This window comes from Paroedura picta, chromosome 7 (genome assembly GCF_049243985.1).
Source record: "Paroedura picta isolate Pp20150507F chromosome 7, Ppicta_v3.0, whole genome shotgun sequence".
Lineage (NCBI taxonomy): Eukaryota > Metazoa > Chordata > Lepidosauria > Squamata > Gekkonidae > Paroedura > Paroedura picta.
In genome coordinates, this window is record NC_135375.1 from 35,892,601 (window position 1) to 35,916,503 (window position 23,903).

Sequence of the window (23,903 nt, forward strand, 5' to 3'; positions counted from 1 at the left end):
CCAAAGAATCCAAGAGGACACAGTCCACTGCTAGTCTGGAGAATAGGAGATGTAGCTTAGATGTACCCAGTCCAGGATGAGTTTGTGTGTGTGTGTGTGCGCGGGCGTGCTTTTTGTGCTGTGTGGCCATGGCCTGAGGGGGAAAATGTGCTTTGGCACAGCCTGAAAAACAGGTTGTTTATAATACTGCCCTTTTTCATGTTAATCATCTAGCTCTACTAAATAGGAATTAAAGCTTTAGATTTGTGTATAAGTGATCTGTTAGAAGCACTTTTATTCAGTGTTTGCAAGCAATTAGACATTGCTGACTTTAATTCTCTTGCATAAATTAGCAAAACATTTTAAAAGGTCAGTTATGTAAAATACTGTACATGTTTGTTTATAAACATCTATTATTGCATACAGTACTATTTATTAACACATTGAACGTCTGTGTTTATTTACATCTTAAATAGTACACAATCCAGATTTTAAATTCTATCACCTCGCATTAGGGTTGAGAGTATGAAATCTTAACAGAACTACTGACAATATTCCCCAAGTATCTATTGGACAGAAATCCAGTGCCTAAATATACATACTCATGTGACTGAGGAACAAAATATTACATTTAACATAGGCCTTTCCATAGTGGACTCAAATAAAATCAGAGGTGCAATACTCTGATAGATGCAATGGTATAATCACATAAAGTATAAATGTGAGGACATGGCAAATCAGTAATGGCTCATCAAGAGCTTTCCCAGACTTTTCTGGATAATTCTTACAATAAAATATTTGACTAAAATTATAGTAACAAACAGCACTGGTGTTGCCATTTTCTAGAGTTCAGTCACTATCATATTCCTCTATGTTTAGTTCATCGTCTTCCATGATGGCTTGTGCTGTCACAGGCTGAGGTTGGCTGCATGACAGTTCATTTCCAAAAGCCTGACTGGCAGAAACACTTTCCTCGGATTCATTCTTTTCACTGGTACTGTTTTCCTCTGATTGGATCATTATATTTGTGGACTGCATCCCAGCAAAATCACTTTCATCATCACTGTCCGAGAGTTGAATGGCAGAATCTTTATCAGTAAGAGTTTCAAGTTTCAGCCTATGAAATGACAATAGCAATACATTGTAGAAGCATTGTATATTGTGTACAAATCCAGAATCTCTAAAGCAACCAGAAGATATACTACTCAAGTATATACATTTTTTATCCATACTAAAATCTAATTTCTCATCAATTACTGTTCTGACAACTTGTATTACTGTGAACCAAGGGAACATTCTATGGATGAGATTTCCTTTTAAAAATAAATTTGGTGCTATGAATATGTGCGAAACATTTATCCTTTTCACCCCAATTATGACAACACAGTAGAATGCAGTGATTTTAAAACTGGAAAGGAGTAGGTATGTTTTCCCACAATGTATGTAGACTACTACAGAAAAAAGGAAACAAATACTATATACATAATCCTCTGCAGACAATATAGTAATGAATCAAGGTTTAGCAGTACCAGGTGTATGTGCATGTGATGGAAGTGAATCCTACTGGAACTGTGGTGGATCTATCTAGCTTAACCAGGAGGTAAATGACATGATCAAGGGTATCTTAAGGCATCTAAAAGTTAAATGGTACAGTCCACCTAGAAAGCTTAGAAGGGGTAGAGAAAAAACATAACAACTTGTACACTTTGCAGAAGGACTAGGGAAAGACAAGTCCACAGTTTTTATGCTGATCTGCAATTTGACACAATAAAAGCTGTTGATAGCTGTCTTGAGCTTTCAAGGGTATGGCAGGCTACATAAGATTTACACTAGTTTGGTGGACCCTATATTTGTGTAGAATACACCGTAACCTTTATATAAGTGTTATTATACTAACCTTTATGAAATCAAATTCTGATAATAAAGTCAGGCACAATTTTACAAGAGAGGAATAGCAGGTATTTTTGCTTTATAAAACATTGAGGAAACAGTAATAATACATTTACCTTCCAAAGTGTTTCCTCAAAGGGAGTCTTCCAACATCCTGAATAAAAGTAATCTGACCTGAGAAATGATACACAAAATTGTTCTTAGGTGCCATTTTATATGTATTTCATGTATAGCTGATGTTTCGCTATTCTTTTCTAATTTAATCCAGGAAACTTAAATGTACAAAGTAAATGAGTTTTATTTGAATTCAATACAAGATGCAGCACTCCACTTTTAAACCAGAGGGTTGACAGAGTATCTCTCTTAGAATTCACAAAATAAAGCTTATTTTCTTGTACACAAAATATAGTGTGGTTATTCATATGAAGTGCTGATGGTACAAGTGCTCCTTGTACTTGTATGACTCACACTATTGGTTTGTACAGGGGTTAACATGGCTAAAGTATTTTGAATGTAAATGATTATAAATAGATCTGTTACAGTATAAAAATAGCAATAATAAAAGAGTAAGATAACAAGGATTTTTCCCCAACCTAGGCAAAGGATTTAAACAAGAAAAAGGACAGAACGGATTCAGCACTTAAGCAATCATGCTGTAATATAGTATGAGACACAACAGTTTGCAAAAGCCAGCTGCGGATTTTAACCTAGGTTTCCCATAATTCACAACTAATTTCTAGGCTGTAAAGCACAATGTGTTTTATAGTGATACCCCTATGCATGTATTCTTGGTAGTACTTTGAATAGCTTTCTGGCCATTCTTTCTCTTGCTAGCACCAGCATTACTACTGAAATCATGTGAGTACCATAGGTTCATGACTACCTCTACGTATTGGATATAGCCTATGGATATATCACAGATGTCATGAAATATCCCCCATGGGGGGAGCCAGCGTGGTGTAGTGGTCCTAATATGGCGAGCCGGGTTTGATTCCACGCTCCACCACATACAGCCAGCCCGGTGACCTTGGCCTCACCATGGCACTGATAAAGCTGTTCTGACCAAGCAGTAACATCAGGGCTCTCTCAGTCTCACCTACCTCACAGGGTGTCTGTTGTGGGAAGGGGAAGGGGAAGGCGATTGTAAGCTGCTTTGAGACTCATTCTGGTAGAGAAAAGCAGCATATAAGAACCAACTCTTCCTCCTCTTCTTCTCATGGCAGTGTAACTGCAGGGTAATCTATACCTTGGATATTCCCAGTTTGGAAGGAACATAAAAAGTATGATTTAGGAACTTGAACGTAACGGTAAAATTTTGCTGCAGAAAACATCCTGTGTGGACAGAGAAGGGAGGGAAGAGCATTTTCTCTTGCTTGATGAGCGTTCTAGCTCAAGGAATTACCAATCTCATTTAGGAAGCAAAAGACCACAGTTTGCCATTGCATATAACCCACGCCAGGATTAGCTACAGAATTTAAAAAAATAATGTTAGTACTTATGTTTTGCTCTTATTTGCCTGACCAAGTTTGGCTTTTATTTATTTCATTTCCAATCATATTCTGGACAGAAATGTAATATTTTAAAGCATACCTTGATTTCTCATTGGATTTGTCAGCAAGGCAAGATAAGGTAATAGCTGGGTTTGAAGACATGTTGGTGGTAAGCAGAAACTTGAGAAGAGGGATTTTGCAGCAATGCAGTTTTCCCGATACTAGTAAAAAGAAATGACAAACTAGCATTGTATCCAAAAGCTTCATCCATTCATAAGTAACACCAGCTGTCCTCTGCACATCAGCATAATTTTGAACATAGGGAATTTCTAAACTATGCCTACCTCCACTTCAAAAACCTGATTTTAAAGCATTGTAAATATTATCCTGTTAAATTATTTGGCAAGACTGCTCCGTAAGATAGCTGCTGAACTATCCACGCAATTTCAAGAGTTTAAAATCTCTAATTTCTTTCTAATCCAGGTTCCAGTCACATAAAACTTATTGCTGTTTTTCTTGTGGAATCATATCAATAAATCTCCAAAGGCTGGCCCAAGTCAGTGTTTACTTTGTGAAGCTGCCCTTTACTATACAAGAGATGCATTTCAGGATCCCCTGCAATACTGTAGAGCAGGAGTAGTCAAACTGCAGCCCTTCAGATGTCCATGGACTACAATTCCCATGAGCCCCTGCCAACAAATGCTGGCAGGGGCTCATGGGAATTGTAGTCCATGGACATCTGGAGAGCCGCAGTTTGACTACCCCTGCTGTAGAGGATGCTTTAGTGTACCTGTTGGAACAGATCTTGCTGATGTAGTAGCCCAGAAATGTATTACCTCTTGGATGCTTGTTCAGTTGGACTACCCCAAATGATACTGTGAGGATGACTCCTCCAGAATATTTTAGCTTGATGAGACAGGGCAACTTTTACTGAAAATCATATGAATTAGTAATATAAAAGTTTATCACAAATGTTTCACAGATCAAAACGCTGTTGTATAATTTGATTCAGTTTTCAAAGTTAGGGTGTTTAGAGTCACATTTGAGCTTGAACATTAGAAGCACATTTTCACAAGTCACAAAATAATTACCTTTTTACTAATTAGGAACCACTGTGGTTTATGAAGGGGTCGAAAGCCCATTCCTCCTTTGCTGTGGGAAAAGGCTCTAGCTCTGTTCGAATGCATCATACCCCTTGCAACCACACAGGCACTATATTCCCCGAGTATAGGTCGCGCCTGTAAGTCACAAGTTGCATACAGTAAATAAAAAAGAGAGTAACATAAAGAGATGCAAGTATACCACACTGTGTATTCCTACTTGTAATACTGTGAAACACATAAATAAACAAAAGGGAAGCCATGATACACAGGGAGATTCCTTTCCTCATCTAAATAACCCTCCCCCATCATTGAGGGGCCTTGGGGCTATAATCCCCCCCTCCATCAGCAGCACCTTCAGCCTGCTGAAGCTTCTCCCACAATCATTGCCACACCTGCCAAGTCTTTGCTCCCCTCCATCGACAACAAGTGTGAACCCTATGTGATTCCTGATCCTGACCCTGCTAAGGCTTCTCCTTCCCATCATCAAAAGCGGTAAGCCCCATGTAACTCCCTCTGCCAAGCCCATAATGGCTTCTCTGCCACACTGTTGGCATCAATAGCATAAAGCCCTGTGTGACTCCAGCTGTTTGGCCCACCGCTACTTTCCCTTATCAGCGATAGTGAACCCTGAATGGCTGCCAGGTCCAAGCTTCCACCCCATCAACAGTAGTGAGCCCTGCACTGCACCCAGCTGCTGGGCCTGCCAAGGCGTCTTCTCCCCATCAGCAACAGCAGTAACGAAAGCCCTATGCAGCTCTCAGCCTCCATTGCAGCCCTACTGAAGCTCCCTACTGTAAGTATATTGTCTGGGCATGCACATATGCTTCTTATTGGAAGGGACAATTTAAACCTCTCAAGTTTTGTTAAGATTTGTGATTTTCCTGCAAACCTAGGGAGTCCCCCAAATTTATAGAAAAATCCCCTTAGCTGCTGTGTGACCTCAATCAATGGATTTAGATATCTGCAGATAGGGGCCACATGCTGGTAATAGTACATTGATGCAAAATTTCAAGACCGTTTCCTATTTGCCACTGGAAGGAAGGAAGAATTCTGTTTGATTTTCAATTAAATTTTCATAGATACGTGATACCAGTAAGATCTCAAAACAAAAATCCAAAAATACAGATAATATTTCTGGTCCATAGCAATGGCAAAATCTGAATATTCTGGAAACATGTTACATGGAGAAGGGAAAGCAGCAATAGGATATGAATGGAATAGCTTGGTGATACATATCTGAAGTGAGCTACGATGCATCATAGCACCTATGATACACAATAGCACCCATTATTCAGACATATCTGAAGTGAGCTATGATGCATAATAGCATCTATTACATTTTAGGCATGTTTTTAACCTATGAAAAGCTGGTGTTGGAATATGATATTACAAACATTATGTCCAATTTGATGAAGAAACATAAAAAACTCAAAAAACTCTTTCAGTATTCATAAATTAGAGTAAAACAAATAGAATTGTTAAAAACTTACATCCCAATTACTGCAAAGCAAGTCAGCAGTACTCAGATATTCACTAGCTCTTACAAGATCTTCTATATCAGAGAAAAAGTCTACATAGTTCTGATGAAGGTATAAATTAAATAAGTCTCCAGGCATGTGTGATTTTTCTATGACATCCTAATAAAAAAAGAATACACATAATTAGTGTTTTATATCATGAGGGGGGAATGTTCATTATTCCATTTTGCAGATACTGATAGTGACAGGCCTTTACCTCAGGTTGAACAAGCAAGGGGCTCCGTTCGTGTTCTGATAAATGAGGTGGTAGGCATGGAAAACGCAACTCTGCTATTTGCTCCCCTAAAAAGAATGAAACATTATACATAACAGTAAACAGAGTCTAACAACATTACTAAATGCCTGAAAGATGCTACTTTGCTTTTGGGGGGGGGGATGAGACAGTGGACAGAGATAAGAGCTCTGATGCATCAGACCTCTTTTCTCTCTCCACTGTCTCACCTTCCAAAAGCTCATACCCCAAGTGTCTTGTTGGTCTCTAAAGTGCTACTGGGTTTGATTCTGGCTGTTCTACTGCTGACCAAGATGGCTACCCTGTGACACGATCTAAATGACAGATGAGTGCTACATGCAGCACAATTCCTAAAAAAGCTATAAATTGCCTGAGGCTTCAGTACTGCTTTGAATAAATAGAAATTTTGTCATATGCATCAAGAAAACATCAATGTAAAAATTTAAATTAGGAGAAACATCAGAAATTGATACAATGATAATATCTTAGTGTATTAGTATTAGTCAAGGTACAAAGTTAATTCAGCTCCAAGCACAGGCAAGAAATTATTAAGAACAAATTACATGAAGATTTTTTTCTTCCACCTCAAAATAGTAAACAGTAAGTTACAGTTTTCTTACTTTTGCAGTAAAGTATTTTCCCCAAAGCGTGGAAAAGGAAGATGGATGCATCTTTGCCACCAACAGCTTGTACCTCCTGGCCTTCTAGAGAGTTACCAAATTTCTTTTTCACTTTAGATAATAAATCACATTTTAATGTAGAGTTTCCTTTTCTCTGTGACCACAAGTTATTCTCCAATGGACATTCTAGCAATTTAAAAAATCAGCAATATGATGCAATTAGATAGGGTTGTTTAATTTTTTTAAAAAAATGACACTCTTGTTAGGCTAAAGATTAGCTACAAAGAAATTCAACCTTCTAATATCAGGCTTATTATGTTCTATAATGTGAGGAAGTGTATGTAAATCTTCTTAAGAATATATAACAGTAACACTGAACAACCCTAATGTTTTATTAAGTAGTAATGTATCACAGTACTGACATGAAAACCTTCATGCAAAACAATCTACAAGTAATTCATGCAGAAGATAAAGGCTTTATCAAAAAGAAGCAATGTGCATCTAGTCTTCTATATACATAATATCACTGTTTTTTTGGCGCACTAATTTTGTAATCCAGTTTTATATATGTTACACTGTTGTTACTGCACTGTTTCAATTCCATAATCTACCTTGTTCTTTAGTGAAGGCAGGCTCTAAATAAATACATTAACAAACTATTTGATTTTTATCCTGTCATTTCTCCAAGGAGCTAAAGGCAGCATACATATTTACCTTCCAGTTTCATCATCCCAACAATCCAGCGAGTTAGGTTTGTTTGAGCCAATGTTTTGTCAAAAGTCAAAGTCAAACTAGGGGTGGGCACAAACTGGCTCACAAACTAAGCTTCATGTTCAATGTTGGCCAGTTCGTGCTTTGTGAAGTCAAGTTTCTGATAGGTCACCCACTATGAACTTTCCATGGACTTTCAAGCAATTCATGGAGGCTTGTGCTAGTTTGTGAGTGGAGACATTCCCAGATGGTCCCTGCTCAATAAAAATTTTTCAAAATTTCAAAGCCACAATTTGGAGGGCATGTAGAGGTACATCTGGGGGAGGTCCCCTGCAACTTTGATGTCTCTAACTTGCACAGGATCTGAACCTCAGTCATTTTGATAAGTTCAAGTTCAAGTGTCTATAGAAGAGATCCTGTTCATGCTAGAGAAACCAAACATTCCCTGGATGCTCCTCTACATGGTCCCCAAGTTTGGGGTCTCTAACTTACACAGGAATTATTCTATACATTCCTGAACCATCTAAACCTGTGTCTGTCAAAATGATCACACGTCATTCCTCCAGAAACTTTCCCGAGGGAATCTTTTTTGGCAGACTGTAACTTGGAACTCAAAAATCCAATCCTCACCAAACTTGGAAAGCAGGTAGAGGAGTGTCATCTAGAGATCCCCTGTGAGTTAGGTGTTTTTAGTGCATGGAGGAGGGGTCATTCTACCACCTCACAAATTGAACTGCTTTATGAGGTCTCTAAAAATCTGTGATGGTTTGTACTTTGCAGACATTAATTTTAACATTAATATAGACATTCAACCTTTGAAGGTCCTGACTATTTTCAGAGCATAGCCATGAGTGTGTAGCTTGTTCTTGTATATTTTCAAACTTGGATTACAACTCTGGGTACACCTAAGCGTTATTTCATTCTATTTGCATACTATTATACTATCTGAAAGACTATTCAACCAATGTTGAAACAAAACTGTCCTCTAAGAAGGCAGACTTATTTCAGCTGAAAATTCTGCATTTACCTTTCAAAGAAGAAAACTGAAGACTGTTTATTGCACTTCTAATATCACCTGAACATCCTTTGCAAATCAATTCCACTGAGGATTTGTCTGGGACATCATTTTTTTCTCCATTCTACAAGGAAAAGGTTTAGTCTGCATAATCATCAAAACTGTACTATTAACTGAAACTCAGCACAGCTTATTTGTGGAGGGTCAACTTTTATCACTAACTATCCTATAAATCTTCATACAATTTTATAGCTTCAGGTTTTTAAGGATATGAGCATTTCAAAAAGTCTGACCTCTGGTATTTCTCCACATCAAGGAGTCCACTCTAATGTGCCAAATGAATACTGAATTTGGACTCTCAGAAGACTTGTGTTTCATAATTCCATGTACTTTTCCATAGGCCATACACAGCAGTCCTGGCAGCAAGATAGCTATGAAGGTTGCATTAAGTAATTCACCAATTTCTACATTGGAGCCAACTGACATTTTGTTTTGACTGTTTTCTGAAGGCACAGAATCATAACTTTTCCAATTCAAATATAGACACTTCCCAAGTTTTCACAATATTAACACAATAGAGTTATTAAATTTTATCTTACCGTATTTGCCTCTATTGTAGTTATTCGATTCAAAACTTTCAGCATTATTGTTGGAGCCACTGGGTTAAAACTAAGAAAATAGGAAAGAAAAGGTAGTCAAGATTAATTTCATAGTAAAATTTTTTATTATGACCAATGCAGTTTAATGACCTCTTTACCTAATATTAGCTATATGTAGCTCTTCTTGAATCTCTTTTGGGAAGAGTGATCTTTGACTGCTGGCTGCACTTGCACCATCCGATATTATAAACACAAGAGGACATCTGCTTGTCCGAACAAATGTCCTAACATGGAAAACAAAATGTTACAGAGATCTGAAATCTCAGATTAAGAACCTGAATAACAGGAGAGCAGTAACAGGAGAGTCTTGTGTCGAATCCTATGACTACCAAGCCGACCGACTGAGAACATCTGCTGGGCCCCCCTCAGACGCCCTTTCATGACTGAACAAATTTGTTCCCCAGTGTTGTTGTTATTTATGTTGTGATATAAGTTGTTACTTGGTAAACAAACAAACAACTAACATGTGCTGCTCTATCTCATTATAACCAGCTCAGAAGCAGAAGTCTAGATGAGTGGAAAAGGACTGTAATCTCACAAGTCAGTCCTAAGAAGAGTTACACTCTGCTAAATCCACTGAAGTTTAGAAAGTCTGGAAGGGTGTAAACTATTCAGGGTTAAACCATTCAGGATTACACTGTAAATCTACACCCCTGCTATCAATACGAGCCCCTTTATACTCACCTCAGAATTCCATGTAAACTGCTAGGATCACGATAAAAATGGTTTGGTATATCCTATTGAAAAATAATATAACATGGTTAAACTTTGTGCATTAATAGTGGCCAATCTTCAGTTTGCAGAGTCTATCAAAATTACAGTGGTTCACATGCTCATTTTATTTTACATTTAGACAAATGCACCTATATAAGCTAAGATTTAAAGAACCAGTTATGGTGAATCTAAGAGTTTCAGAGTGGCTAGTAATATGCCAGATTACTATGGTCTGAAACAATCTTCAGTTTCAGAAGTTATCTGTTGTACAGTATGAGGCAGGAGATGCTGTTTGGCTAACCAGAGTTCAATACTTACTTGGAAACTGAGAAACAGCTTAAGCATATGCAGGTGAACAGAAAGAACTTGTGGGGAAGCAACTTAATATTTCCTCTCAAATTAATATTTCCTCTTGAAAGCCCTCATAGATCCCTCTCTACTTTTCTTGCTTCTTTCTCTCTTTCCCATTTACCAGCCAACCTACCATTATCTGCTCCCTATCTTCAGCTTCCCCTCCTTTTCTCTCCTCTGGCAGCCTGCCCCCAGGAAAACTCTGGCTGAGTTGCACAGTGCCAGTCATTGTGCCTGTGATGCCAGGTGGACCCAACCGTAGCATGCTGACTAGGCTGGGGCAAGCTCAGTTGCAATTTCCTCTTTCTTTCCACCTAGCAGTACCCATATCTCCCATTTTCTCTGCTTCCATCTCTCCTTCCCATTCACCCACCAATTTTTAAGCTACCCCTCTTGCCAGCTATTTATTTATATACTTCTATTAATCCTCTCTCCATTATCCACAATAGGATCCAAAGCAGCTCAAATAATTCTCCTGTCTTACATTTTATTCTAACGATCATGTGAAGCAGGTTAGGCTGACAATATATCACTGGCCAAAGACACTCTGCTTCCAAGGCAGAGTGGAGATTCTAGTTGTTCTCCCAGATCTCCATCTGAAATTCTTAAAATACTATATCACACTGTTTTTTGCAGAGTAGTTGCTGGGGAGTCAAGCACGCATATGAATTATAGTAAGTGACGTCATAGTTGCTGGCAGGCCTGGTCCCAATAAGTCCCCCCTCAAAGGTCAATATAACCTGGCCCCCTCCTGCTGCCTTTTACTGACAAAAAACAAGTCTTGAGGGCTAGCAATGGTCACCAAGAGCATTCATTTCTTAAAGCTACAGGTGCTGCTTCTACCAATTTGGAAAAAGAAATTTAAGCTGTGTATTCCCCCCCCCCTCGGCCATTTCCTGCCAATCTGCATCTTTTCTATAGTTTGTAGAAATCTTTCTCATTTATCTATGACCCCAGTCTCTGCTTAGGGCAAAGCAAAGCACTGTACAGTGAAATGAATATACAGATTTAATGCACACTATTTGATAAGGATATGAAATTTTAAAGGTGAAATTAAACTGACTTTTTAAAAAGTTGGTTTAAGGGTGGGGGAGTGAGTAAAGTTTAAAATATTCAGCCCTGAGAACTAAAGTGTGTGGGTGCCTGGTCCATAATTACATAATAACAACTAATATGATTACAGAAACATTAACTTTTTCAAGCAAAAGCTTCTTTCACCAGTTTCAGAGGTACTTAAAAATCAAGAAATGAAGGAGAGTATTGAAATAATTAAAGAGATAAACACATTTGGCTGAGGTCAACCATTTCTACTTACTTCCACAAGAATAAGTCTTTTGTTGGTTTTCATGATATCACCAACCATCTGAAGTTTAGTATATTTGTTAGCTCTAAGCAGAAACTCTTGAAAGAGAGATGTTTGGCTCTGATATGGCAAGACCTGAAAATCTGATTAAAACAGGTTAGTTTTCTTCTGTCTTTACTTTTATCATTGTATTTTGAATTTGATTGTAAACTGGAGTTTATTATTCAGGCAAGTGTCTTGGAACACTTGCAAGATGCTATATAAACATATTTCATATCTTAGATTGCTTAACTGTTGAGAAATTAGAAAGACTTTACCATTGTTCAAAGCATCTTGGAAGTCATCTTTCCTGAAGTTCATTAATACAGGGTTTATCCATTCTTGCACTTGAATGCCAAGGTCTTTTGCTAGTATTTCCAAAGTTGCAGTCTTTCCACAGCCTGAGGGACCGGTTAATAATAAAACAGAGCCACCCTGTAACAAAACACTATATCAATTGGCTATTTTGTGTGCAGAAGAGATCTTCTGAATAAAGAAGTGTTCTTTAGGATCCAACCTAAGAAATCTCTCTGTTGCCTGTGTGAATAGAGTAAGTGGTCTACACAAGTGACCTTTTTTTTCCTTTGCTTATGAAAAAGCTAATGCAGAAAAGCATGTCCAGCTGTTTAAGAGGGGGCTGGAGGAAAAGCCACTAAACAATGAACTTTGCTCATTAGCAGCTTGAACAACATATTAGTTTTGTCTTCAGTATGTGCACTTCATTCACTCATTCCCTTCTATTAGTTCCTAACAGATCATGTGCTACATTTATAGAAGTAAGTTACCACACTGCTGTCCCATGTTACAATAATACTACAAAATTAAAATATCATGCAGAATTTTGCTAAACCTGTATTCATTTCTGACTCAGTTTCCAATTTCTTTAAGAGGAACAATTTATCCAAATCTGTTTTACTTTAACAATAATATTTTAACAGTAAGCACCCATAAGTTATACAAAATACAAAGCTCTATAAGCAAACACTGGGCAGTATAAATATCAATCAGATGCTACCTGCTTGGTCTGCCTTTGAAATACTTGAGCTTTTAACCAGACTTCAACTTCTTCAATTTTCTTCTTGTGTACAGCAAGTTCATTCTAATGAGGAAGAAAAACATTAGACATATACACATGTGATTAAGAGACGTAATTGCATAGCAAAATATAAAAACCTTAAAAAGGCACTGAATTTAAAAAATAAGATGTTTTCTGTTCATAGTGAGATGCAGGGTTCCTAACACACGTGGAACAGTTTAGACTGGATTCTAACAATCTGAGATTCACCCAGACATCACTGAGACTGATTGAGAGTAGGCTCAGGAGAACCTATGGGACAACTTTGTTTTCAGCAGAGTCCAGGATATGAAGCCAGTTGTAGCAGTTAAACTACAAATTGTATCTGCTTGACCATTTTTCGTAAAGTGGGGGGTGTAGGAGGGAGGGAGGACCATGCTTGCAGACTCAAAGCTACAAGAAGGCTTTTGTTTCTAAGCCTGGTTGAAAGCAATTAATATCACTGCTATGATCGCAGCTTGGCGACTTGATCTGGAGCCAAACATACAATTTGGATTAATTGTTCAAGAATTCCAAGTTATTCCCAGGAAAATAATCCAAATAGCCCTGAACATTTCTGGTGTACACACTGTGTGTGCATAAGCCGTACTTGTCTAACGCTAATAAAGAGCTCCTTCATATAATGCCTTCATCAATAAATAAACTGAATAATGATCTTATCTACAATTTAAATCAATACTTTATTAGAAACCCCCAAATTACAAGTTAGGGCAATTATTTTATTTTACTATGAGGTGTGGTGTTTTATTTAACTAATAAAGGATCTTAGTACAAAACATTTCAAATGTCTACATTCAACCACAGAAAAAATAGTTTATTTGGAATCCAGTCCCACTGAATTCAATCAAGTTTTCCCTCCAAGTTCTCTTAACTCATGACACAAACACTACATTTTTGTCTTACCAGGAATATTCTTGCAATAGTCTTCATAAGTTGGGAGTTGCATTGTGTTCAACAAGCAACTTTAATTTTTTTTATTACAAATGCAATTAGAAACTGGATTTCACCTGAGTTTTTGGTTTGTATTTATCCACCCATGGTTCAATTTCTTTGCAATTTTGTCTTGAAATCTGATCTCTCTCATCTCTATAAGGTTTCCCTTTTTTTCTCCCACTCTTGCCACTTTCTAAGAGAGAAAAATGTTCTTTTCTTTTCTGATGGTGATTAGTTTCTGTGGGTGTCTTCTTGCGAAAGACACTAGATGAGGAATTTGTATTCTTGTAGAAATCCGTAAAAGATGGCTCCACCCAGTCAATCACCTGAAAATGCAAACATTATTTCACTGTAGAAGTTATCTGTTAATACCTTCAGCACCACTTATCTTAGCTACATTATTTATTTATTTATTTATTTATTGGACTTATAGCCCACCACTCCCACAAGGCTCGCGGTGGGTCATGTACAGTAAAAACACATAAAACCCCCTAATACAATAAAATCCTCACCCAAAACTGGCCCCATTGGACATGTAAGGCTGCTTTGTTTTGTGTGGCCAGTTCTAATATTCCATTGGATGTAAGGCTTTAGAGATGGCGTTATGTTCATTCTCCAAGAAAATTGTTGTTAAATTGATGTTTTAATTGTTTTGTTCTATTTATTGCATTTATATATACTTGTATTGTACTCATATTTTATAATGTTGTAAGCCACCCCAAGTTCCCAAGTGGGAAAAGGGGTGCAGGGTATACATTAATTAAATAAATGTATGAAACTATTTATGAACATTTAAATTAAAAGCATTCTGCAATCCCTTGACAATTAAATGTTAAAATATTCATTTAGTGAAGTCACATCATGTTCAGTAAGTAGGCTCAGTATCCCTCCTTTTAACAGCTTCAAGTCAGAGGAGCAAGACTGGCCACTTTATCCTATTTTCACAAAATACATGCTGAGTGATGTTCAGAAGTCACAGCTCAGCAGCAAGTGAAGTACGATTCATTCAGTTACATCCAAATTCCTTTATATTAATAAATATAATCACCTACTTTAGCTGAAGCTACCTTTCTTTTGGAAGTTTTTTTTGACATCATCAACCTTTGATGTTTCCATCCGAAGCATATCACCATTGATCCTCCACAGGAAAATAAGCAGAATAGTTTTGTAAATAATCTTCACAGGATTAAAGTTTTTAACAATTTAGATCAACTTGAACAGGCTTGCACATAATTACTGAGGACCTAACTCCTTATACCCTATCCCCTATCAGTTGTCCTCCTTCCCCCACAATGAAGCTAACTTTATTTCCTCTTCTTCTAAACTTAAAAATGGTACTTTATGTTGAAGATGTTGTTCCACATGTACAGCTCCACAACAACAAGAAATAATAGTAAATAAACAACTGCCAAGTCATAACTGACCTATAGTTACCCCTCCACGGAGTTTTAAAAGCTCAAAACAAGCAGGTGTGGTTTGCTGTAGCCATCCTTGGCATAGCAACCTTAATCTTCCCTGGTGGACCTTCTATCCAAATACTAATCATGGACAGCCCTTCTTAGTTCTTAAGCTCTGAGGAGCTCAAGGCTAGTCTGGGCTACTCAGGCTACCACAATAGTAACACAGAGTAGTCCTCTAGTGGCTGCTTGCAGAGCCGTAATTTTTACTCTTCTCCAATGTTTTTGAGAACTACAACTGAACTCAAAAGGACTGATTAGCTGTTTATCATAGGGCATCATATGGCTTAATTTGGATATTGTGACACAATTTAGTAATTTGCCACAATTTATTTTGCCTTGTATCTCTATACTTAGAAACCATTTAAACAAAAAACAAATACATAAATAAAATAAAACAAAGGGAGGGAAGGAGAGATCCCTGGGAGAATGCCAGACTAACAAAAAAGTCTTCACCCACTGAGAAGGAGACAGCAACAGAAGCTGATGTGTCTCCCTGCACAGGAAGTTCCACTCCAGTCAACATCCTGGCTGCAGCATTCTGCACCAAGATGCTTCCAAGCACCTTTCAAGGGCAGTCTCACATACAGTACATTGCAGTAATCTAATCTAGGTCAGGCATCATTTAGGCCAGGTCTTATCTGCTCAGAAAATGATGCAATCATATAACCAAAGCTGGTAAAACCTGGCCGCAAACATTACTGGATTTTCCAGCATTAGGTCTGGGACCAAGAGCATACCAAATTACAGGACTATTCCTTCACGAGAAGTACAATCTCCTTAGAACCGATGATATCTTTATGTTTTGTATACCAGTAATCATTCTGTCTTGTTTGGTTTAATCTTAAATTTATTAGCCTAAAATTCATTCCGAAACTGCCACATCTTTCCTCAAAATTAGGATAGCTATTAATACAAGCAGCTAAAGATTCAATCTAAATACACAGTGAGGTTTCAGAATTCGTATCTAAGACATTTCACTTAAGAAGAGCCCTGTTGGATCAGACGAATGGTCAAACAAGTCCAGCATCCTGTCTCACATCATGGCCAACCAGTTCCCCTGGACTGCCAACAAATGGGTATAGAGGATCTGGGAATCAGAAGTTTAATGCCTCTGAATGTGGAGGTTGTCTTCAATTACCATGGCTAGTAGCCATTGATAGATTCATGGAGGATAAAGCTATCTAACCCCTGTTTAAATCTATTTATTCCTGTGTCCATTGCTATATTCCTCTGGCATCGAATTCCACATTTTAATCACTTTCCTTTTATCAGTCCTGAGCTTACTGCCCATCAGCTTCATTGGATACTCTTGAGTTCTAGTAATTAGTAAGAGAGAGAAAAATGTCTTTGTCAGCTCTATCTACTTAATGTATAATTTTATAAACCTCTATCATGTTCTCCCTTAGTTATCGCTTTTCTAAACTCAAAAGTCACAGACCCTTCAGCCTTTTCTCATAGGGAAGGTGCTCCACCACCCTAATCATCTTGGTTGCCCTCCCCTGCACTTTTTCCAGCTCTGCAATGTTATTTCAGAGATACAGGGATCAGAACTGTATACAGTATTCCAAATGAAGCCGCACCACAGATCTATACAGGAGCATGACAGTATCAACTGTTTTATTCTCAGTTCCTTTCTTTATAATCCCTAAAACTGAGTTTGCCCTTTTCATCACTGCAGTTCACTATTTTGACATTTTCATTGAGCTATCAACTATGACTCCAAGATCTTTCTCCCTTTAAGTCTCTGCAAGTTCAGACTCCATTAGCCTATTTTTTGTCTTAGTGTGTATCACTTTAAACTTACCAGCACTGGTAAGTTTCATTTGTCACATTGTCACCCACTCACCCAATTGGTAGAGATCCTCTTGGAGCTCTTCACATAACCACAGAAACTTTTAACCCACTGAATATTGTTAGTAAATGCGACAATTCCAAAGAAACTATAGAGAGGCAAAATAAATTTGGGATAATTTGTATACTGGCAGACATGATTGGCAGAATGTATATTGGCAGAATGATTACCACCTTTACCTTTATACAGAAAAAAGAAAAAGTGCAGCCCCCCAAAACTTAAAATAACTGAACACACACAGCTTTTTGGAATAGACTACCCCGTCTGGGGGGGTGGGAGGAGTTGAAACAAAGAGACACCTTCACAGCATCGGGGAAAGTGGCTGGACTTTCTAAGGAGTGCATTTCTCTTTTCTAAGGCAAGTACACCTACACAAGCAGGGAAGGCAACAAACACTGTGAAGAAAGGAGCGTAGGGTTGCAGTGCTAAGCATGCCTACTAGGTGTGCAAGCCCCATTAGGGCCCAGTGGATAAATATGCTTAGTGAATATGCTTAATATTGCACTGCACCGAAATTAAGACAGTCCAAGTGTGTGAGCAACTCCACTAGCGACCAAAGTGAAGCGTCTCTGTCTGTGTGATGCTCCGACAGGTTGCTGCTCGCATTTCTCTTCTACGCTACAGCTGTGGCCCAACCCTTTCATCCCGTTAAGCTATCATGCGAAGTACCTTTTCTTCCCCCTCCTGTTTTAGGCCACCGCCATCTCCGGGGGGGGGGGTGCGTGGTGGTGGGGGCTCCTTTACACCTCGGCCCTTAGCGCTTCACGGGCCGCCTGTAATAATATCCATTCTTCCATTCAAGGCCCCGCGGAGCTCACGCAAAGATCATAGAAAAACTAAGCAAAAGCTCCACACATACACCCGCCCCCCAAAAGACGCGTATAGAAATCTCAACCCACAGACCGTGCCTACGCGCGGAAGGGGGAAGGAAGAGCGGAGACTTGTGACGTCTTTACTGCGCGTCCGCCTCGGCGGGGATAGTGAAGGCCCCCTCAGAGAACTCGCACGTGTTATCTTTGTGACAACTTTCTGGAAGCGAGGTTAGGGGAAGCGAGTATGAGGAGACCTAATATTTTGCTTACTGGTAAGGAGAAAAAGGGATCAAGCGCTTCTCTGCTTCCGCAGTATAAAAACTTTGTGTGTTTTTAAATTTTAGTTGCTTGACTTGAACTTAGGCGCGTGCGTTCATCGTTAGGTGAGTTGTATGTTATTGGTAATAATAACTGGTGTTTCTTTTTGTCATGCCCCTCTTTCTAGGTACCCCAGGTGTTGGGAAAACAACGCTAGGCAAAGAGCTAGCTGCAAAAACAAATTTGGTCTACGTTAATGTTGGTGATTTGGCCAAAGAAGGTAGGTTTTCTGAAATGTAAGCTGAATTATGGAGAAGAATGTACTGCGTTAGTCATGTTCCTTTAGTAAAACGGCCTTTTAATAACAGCCGTGTTACGACTGGTGGTATTTGTTTATAAATGATCTGGAATTGGGGGCATGGAGCATAGTGGCCAAGTTGTTCAGGATGGTAGAAAGCAAGGCAAATTGAGATGTTTCTAAATTGGGTGAATGGGAAACAGCATGCTAAATGAAGTTGTGTTGATAAGTTTAAAGGAATGCACACTGGGGAAAAAAAACCTTGGCTTAAGTATATATAATAACTGGATGAGGTAAGGGAGTCCAATAATGAAAAAAAAAAACAAATACCTATAGTAATGTCTCTATTTTGTGCCCCCTTTTTTTCCAGAAGTCTCATTGTATTACTCCTAAGTATGCATGTATAGGTTAGCAACTTCAATCCTATTTGCTCCCCATCCTTAAGCAAGTTTCTCTATTGTTGTAATGGCCATTCTTGACCACTGATAATTTGCATGTGGGATGCCTGAGAGAAATAGTATAGAAAGTTTAGAGTAAGTTTTCTGACTGTTTTGAAGGCATGATGTGCCACACATACTTATAAGTTAAGATAGAGTAGCCACTACCACCTTCTTGGCTTGAAGTAAAATAAAAACAATAATATTTTAATCTTGGTATACTGGTTAAGAGTGGCAGCCTTTAATCTGGAGATCCATGTTTGATTCCTCACTCCTCCACTTGCAGCTAGCTGGGTGACCTTGAGTTAGTCACAGTCCTGTTAGAGCTGTTCACATAGAGTACTTTTGTCAGAGATCTTTCAGCCTCACTTACCTTACACAGTATCTGTTGCGGGAAGAAGGGAAGACGATGGTAAACTACTTTGAGACTTCTTTGGGTAGTGAAAAGCAGGTTATAAAATCCAATTATTCTAATGTAGTATATCAATGTTAAAAATATGAAGTGCTGTACTGCTGAAGTTACTGTGGAAGTAAACCACTGCTTATTAGAAGGGTATCTCCGTATCCTATGATGCTAATTTACAAAAACCTGTATATGCCTGTACTAGAGTTAATCATTTAAATAAGTGAATAAAAATGCATATGACTGAGCTGCTTGGAGAGTTGCAAACGTAGTGCATTTGAACAAGGTCTATATACAAAGCTGTTTTTAATTTCATAATGAAAGTTCCTGCTTTCTTCTTTTTTTATGCAGGTCAATTATATGAAGGTTACGATGAAGAATATGACTGCCCTGTGCTGGATGAAGATCGGGTGAGTTCATGTGCAAAGTTAAGCATAGTTGTGGGTTTTATTTTAGTTGCAACAAAAATCTTGTAGGACTTTTTCATCTGATGTTTTCTCCCTTTTAGGTAGTTGATGAACTGGAAGACAAGATGACTGATGGTGGCATTATAGTTGATTACCACAGCTGTGATTTCTTTCCTGAACGCTGGTTTAATATAGTATTTGTACTTCGCACTGAAAACTCTTTCCTGTATGACAGACTGGAAAGCAGGTAAATTGGTGCTGTAATTGGAATTCTGTGTTGTGATTAAACTTAAAGGCTATCAGATATGGTTTCTTATGTTACAGCCAGTGGTCTTCTGTCAAATTAATTGGCATAGAGCAGGGGTGGGCAAACTGTGCCCCACCAGATGTTCATGACTACAATTCCTATGAACCCCTGCTTCTGAATACATCTGGAGGGCCACAGTTTGCTCACCCCTGGCATAGAACATTGCTGTTGAGTTATAGACTTCTATTCAGCTTCCAAATACCTGATTAATCTACTGGTGTCACGGAACATGACAACTGGCAGGTGCTTCCTGACAACGATTCTAGATTCATCTCAGGGATAACACAGCATTGTTATAGGCACACTTGTAATACATTGATTATACATATATGAATGTTAACAGTTTTAATTCTACATAAGTGTTTTTCATGAATCAGCTTACCCTGGGTATATAAGGTGAGGATCTTCAAATTTGAAAACACAATTTTTTTTAAGGCAGACCTCTCATGAGTTTCTAAATGTGTTCATTTTCCTGAGATTCTTTTTACCTTGACAATGTCCACTTACTGTGTTCCTTACATTTATTGACGTAAACCAAGTCAGCATTTCAACTGCTACCTCAAGGCTGTTCTGACTTATTTGTTGTTGGGAATATCTGATTGAAATATGTTATCTCATTGAAGTCTGCAGAAATGTTCAGTTGATGTTGCTAGCCAGGCCCAGGAATTGCTGCTTGATTTTTGCTAAATTTGTAACAGTTACTGAAATATTTTCAAAATTCTCTTACATAGTTTTGTAAACTCTTGCTCATTTTTTCCTAGGGGATATAGAGGCAAAAAACTTCAGGACAACATTCAGTGTGAGATTTTTCAGACTATTTATGAAGAAGCAATGTCCTCTTATAAAGAAGAAATTGTACACCAGTTGCCTAGCAACTCTCCAGAAGATATGGAGCAGAATTTAGATCAAATTATACAATGGATTGAACAATGGATAAAGGACAACAACTGAAAATAATAATTAAGGATAATAATCAAAAAAGCGTTACAAAATAAAATTTGGTTTTGTGTAGGTAAATTAACTGATGTTTCAGTCACTGGGGAAATGGTAATAGCTTTGATAAAAGATAATTATGGACTTCTGAGGCCGAATAGATTTGTGTTGCACTTTCAGACTTGTCTTGCACTTTCAATGGAACTCATAAGGATAGTACTTTGGAAGTCAAACATTCATAGTGTAATTTCTAAGACCACTGATTTCAATAGGCTTAGACTGGAGTAAACTCCGTATGATTGCACTGTTATTGTTTAAGAATGCTTGAAGACAGTTTGGGGCAAAAAAAAATTTGATTAAACAAAACCTGACTGAATTCTCTGAACTAGAAGCTGCCAACCTTTCTGTCCCTGTATATATATATATTTAAGTTGGGTTGTTTATCAGGATTCTTAAAATAGTGGGACCATAGTACTTAAACCTTATGAAAGTTAAACCAAGTGTTATTTTTTTATGAACAGCAATCTTTAATAGACTTTTATGTCTTCTAAATCATAACAGAGGACCTTAGCCAACTTTCTGTCAGAAAAAGACGGAAGGATCCTTTTTTTCTTTTTCTTTTGGTGTTTGTCGTCAACATAGATCTCTGTGGTGTTAAAACATTAGTGGTATTTTGCAGAATTTAGCAAACAAGATAACTTGGGATGTTCTTCCGGTATAAATTTAGTAAATTAAAAACTGGCTGCCGATATTGCTTGTACCAGCCTAGACATCTCCTTGGTAAAGTTATTTGCTATGGCCGGAATGTAGATTTATCCTCCTTAGGGTTAGCAGAGAAGCTTTGGACAGTACAACCTGAGCTACATAGGTTAGTACACTCATGTTGAAAGTATTAGAATTGATCCTCAGGAGTCAGGCTTCTTGCACAGACATCACTTCTGCAAAAGATTGTATTTTTCCATGTCATTCAATGTAGTATATTAATTTATCTATTTTATGTTGTAAGACAAAATGCGTACATATTTGTTTAGGGTTTGTATAATGTATTACACTCAAGTAGTGTTTATATTATTTGTAATTTCATGTAAAAACTAAATTCGAATTTGCTGTGGAAAAATTCACTATACATTCTGAATAATATTTGGCAAAAAAAATACCACTTGTAGTAGTCTAATTTGTTCACACAAATAATATTTACTTTATGGCCTATGTTTTGAAGTACATCTCAGTGTTTCATTTAGGAAAACTCAGTTTATAATAATTGTTTAAAGTTTGTATTAGAAAATAGCTGCATTGTTCTTCTGGTGAACAATTGATTCTAACACATCTAACTAGTCTTATAATAGTTCCTGTATAAAATGCAGCAATACCCGAAGCAGGAAAAATACTTTGCAAATTGCAAAGTTTCATTAGCTTCTGAGCTCTTTTGAGGCAGTCGGTGTCTGGAATTTGTTTGCAAGGGGTTGTTTTCAGGCTATTCCTGGTGTTGGGAATAAATGTGGCAGGACAGAGTTCAGACTGCACATCAGAGTTCATAATTCTTGGCTCTGTGATTTTAGAGCAGGGCTGTACAATGCTAGATGATCTAAAGTTGTAATAGCATTTCATCCATCCCTGCACTGACTGCGTGCTTTGAAATATATGTCCTTTAATATCCTAATTGCTCTCTGTACTTATGTATCTATCCCACTGTGAAATATGCTTTACAGAGATATAGTGCTAATAGTCTTACTTTATAGGTAAGAAAATTGAACCCAAGAACAATTTTTATGATGGTTTTCAGAATAATAATGTAGGTTTATATATTCCCTTGTCGATTCCAAGTGGTGTAGTCCCCTTTCTCAACTTTTTTACTGTTGAGAAACTTCTGAAACATTCTTCAGGGTTCAAGAAACCCCAGGAGTGGGATTATCGTGGAGAATATGGTTAAGAAGCATTGCTGTGTACATGCCCACTAAGAGCCCTACCCACTCCCTCCAAACCCATCATTGGCCATTTTGGGAGGGTTTTTTTATATTAATGTGACCAGATTTTAACATTGGTAAAACGGGACACCATTGACTGGGGGGGGGGGGTTGTTCTTGATTAAAAATTTGGTCTATATGGAGCAACAAAAAGTTGCATAGAATGCAAAAATAGTATTGTATATATATATTTAATTGCAAAATAAGTACAATTTGCCAGGTACCCCCAAATGTCCCTCCAAAAGTGGGACAATCTGGTCACCTTACCTTATATGGTCATAAATATAAATTCCACCCATTTTGGAAACCCTTCCAAGGCTGCCAAGAAACCCCAGGGTTTCATGAAACCCTGATTAAGAAAGCCTACTCTAGGTTCTTAGCTTGAAGTTTTTCACAGCATGTGCTACTTGATCCTTTTAATTTGATGATTTAACCTACAACCTGCTATAATGCAGAGCAGATGCTCTACCATGGAACCCGAACCCCTGTGGAAATCATTGCTTAAGAAATACTTCCAATTCAGGATAATATGTAATTTGTTATGCACCTGAGAGCAGTTCCCTTCTAGACTAAAGTCAAGATAACTTGTAATCCCAAGCACATCTACATAGAAGCAAGTTTTGTTGTATAAAGTGTTTCCTTCTCAGGAAAGTGTTTTGGCTTGTATCCTTAATATAGATTATTTGTACTTTTAAAGTGGTATGATCTATGCTACCTTACCATTCCGTTACTTCATTTCTTTCTGAATTGGCCCCTTGGCAGAAAACCTGTGGAAAGACACTGCGTGAGATGACATATGAAACATTTCATTTTTATAGCCTAAGAAGATGCAGTCCCGACTATTGTTTCAAGTAAACAAATCAGACTGGGAGAATCAAACTCAAAACCTTAAGCAATGTTTAAGTTTAGTGGGTTTCGCTCTGCCTAAATTACCACCTATGATAGCCACATAATTAAAAGTAGAGAAGAAACACCTGTATCATTGTAAACTCCATGAGGGAAAGGAGGAATTATGTAGAAAATCTCTTTAGCTGTGGAGAACTTTTAAGCCTCGCTGCATCTATACCATTTGCAAAGCTGACTGAAACTTCAGATCTCCCTCGGAAGAGAGGAACCATCC

General features: G+C 37.9%; 2 protein-coding genes across 5 annotated transcripts; one reads left to right on the plus strand and one right to left on the minus strand.

The window, feature by feature from the left end:
* Positions 1-242: 242 nt before the first annotated feature.
* Positions 243-17,916, minus strand: RAD17 (RAD17 checkpoint clamp loader component). Of its 4 annotated transcripts, none has more exons than XM_077347456.1 (17): positions 17,634-17,916; positions 14,720-14,790; positions 13,727-13,978; positions 12,660-12,743; positions 11,923-12,079; positions 11,618-11,748; positions 9,922-9,974; positions 9,336-9,461; positions 9,178-9,247; positions 8,591-8,702; positions 6,853-7,038; positions 6,197-6,282; positions 5,953-6,099; positions 4,451-4,597; positions 3,460-3,580; positions 1,986-2,043; positions 243-1,096 (listed from the first exon to the last, which is right to left on the minus strand). In XM_077347456.1, exons 2-17 carry the CDS (start codon positions 14,783-14,785, stop codon positions 829-831), a joined length of 2,064 nt encoding a protein of 687 aa, XP_077203571.1. In that variant the 5' UTR covers positions 14,786-14,790; positions 17,634-17,916; the 3' UTR covers positions 243-828. The 4 variants fall into 4 exon arrangements, with proteins under 4 accessions (XP_077203571.1, XP_077203569.1, XP_077203572.1 ...); XM_077347454.1 differs by having other exon boundaries at positions 14,705-14,790; XM_077347457.1 differs by having other exon boundaries at positions 14,701-14,790; positions 17,634-17,915.
* On the plus strand, positions 17,874-21,975 carry AK6 (adenylate kinase 6). The gene is made up of 5 exons (XM_077347469.1): positions 17,874-18,048; positions 18,222-18,314; positions 19,524-19,582; positions 19,681-19,826; positions 20,648-21,975. The coding sequence occupies exons 1-5, from the start codon at positions 18,021-18,023 to the stop codon at positions 20,835-20,837; spliced, it is 516 nt and encodes a 171-aa protein (XP_077203584.1). The 5' UTR covers positions 17,874-18,020; the 3' UTR covers positions 20,838-21,975.
* Positions 21,976-23,903: the final 1,928 nt, after the last annotated feature.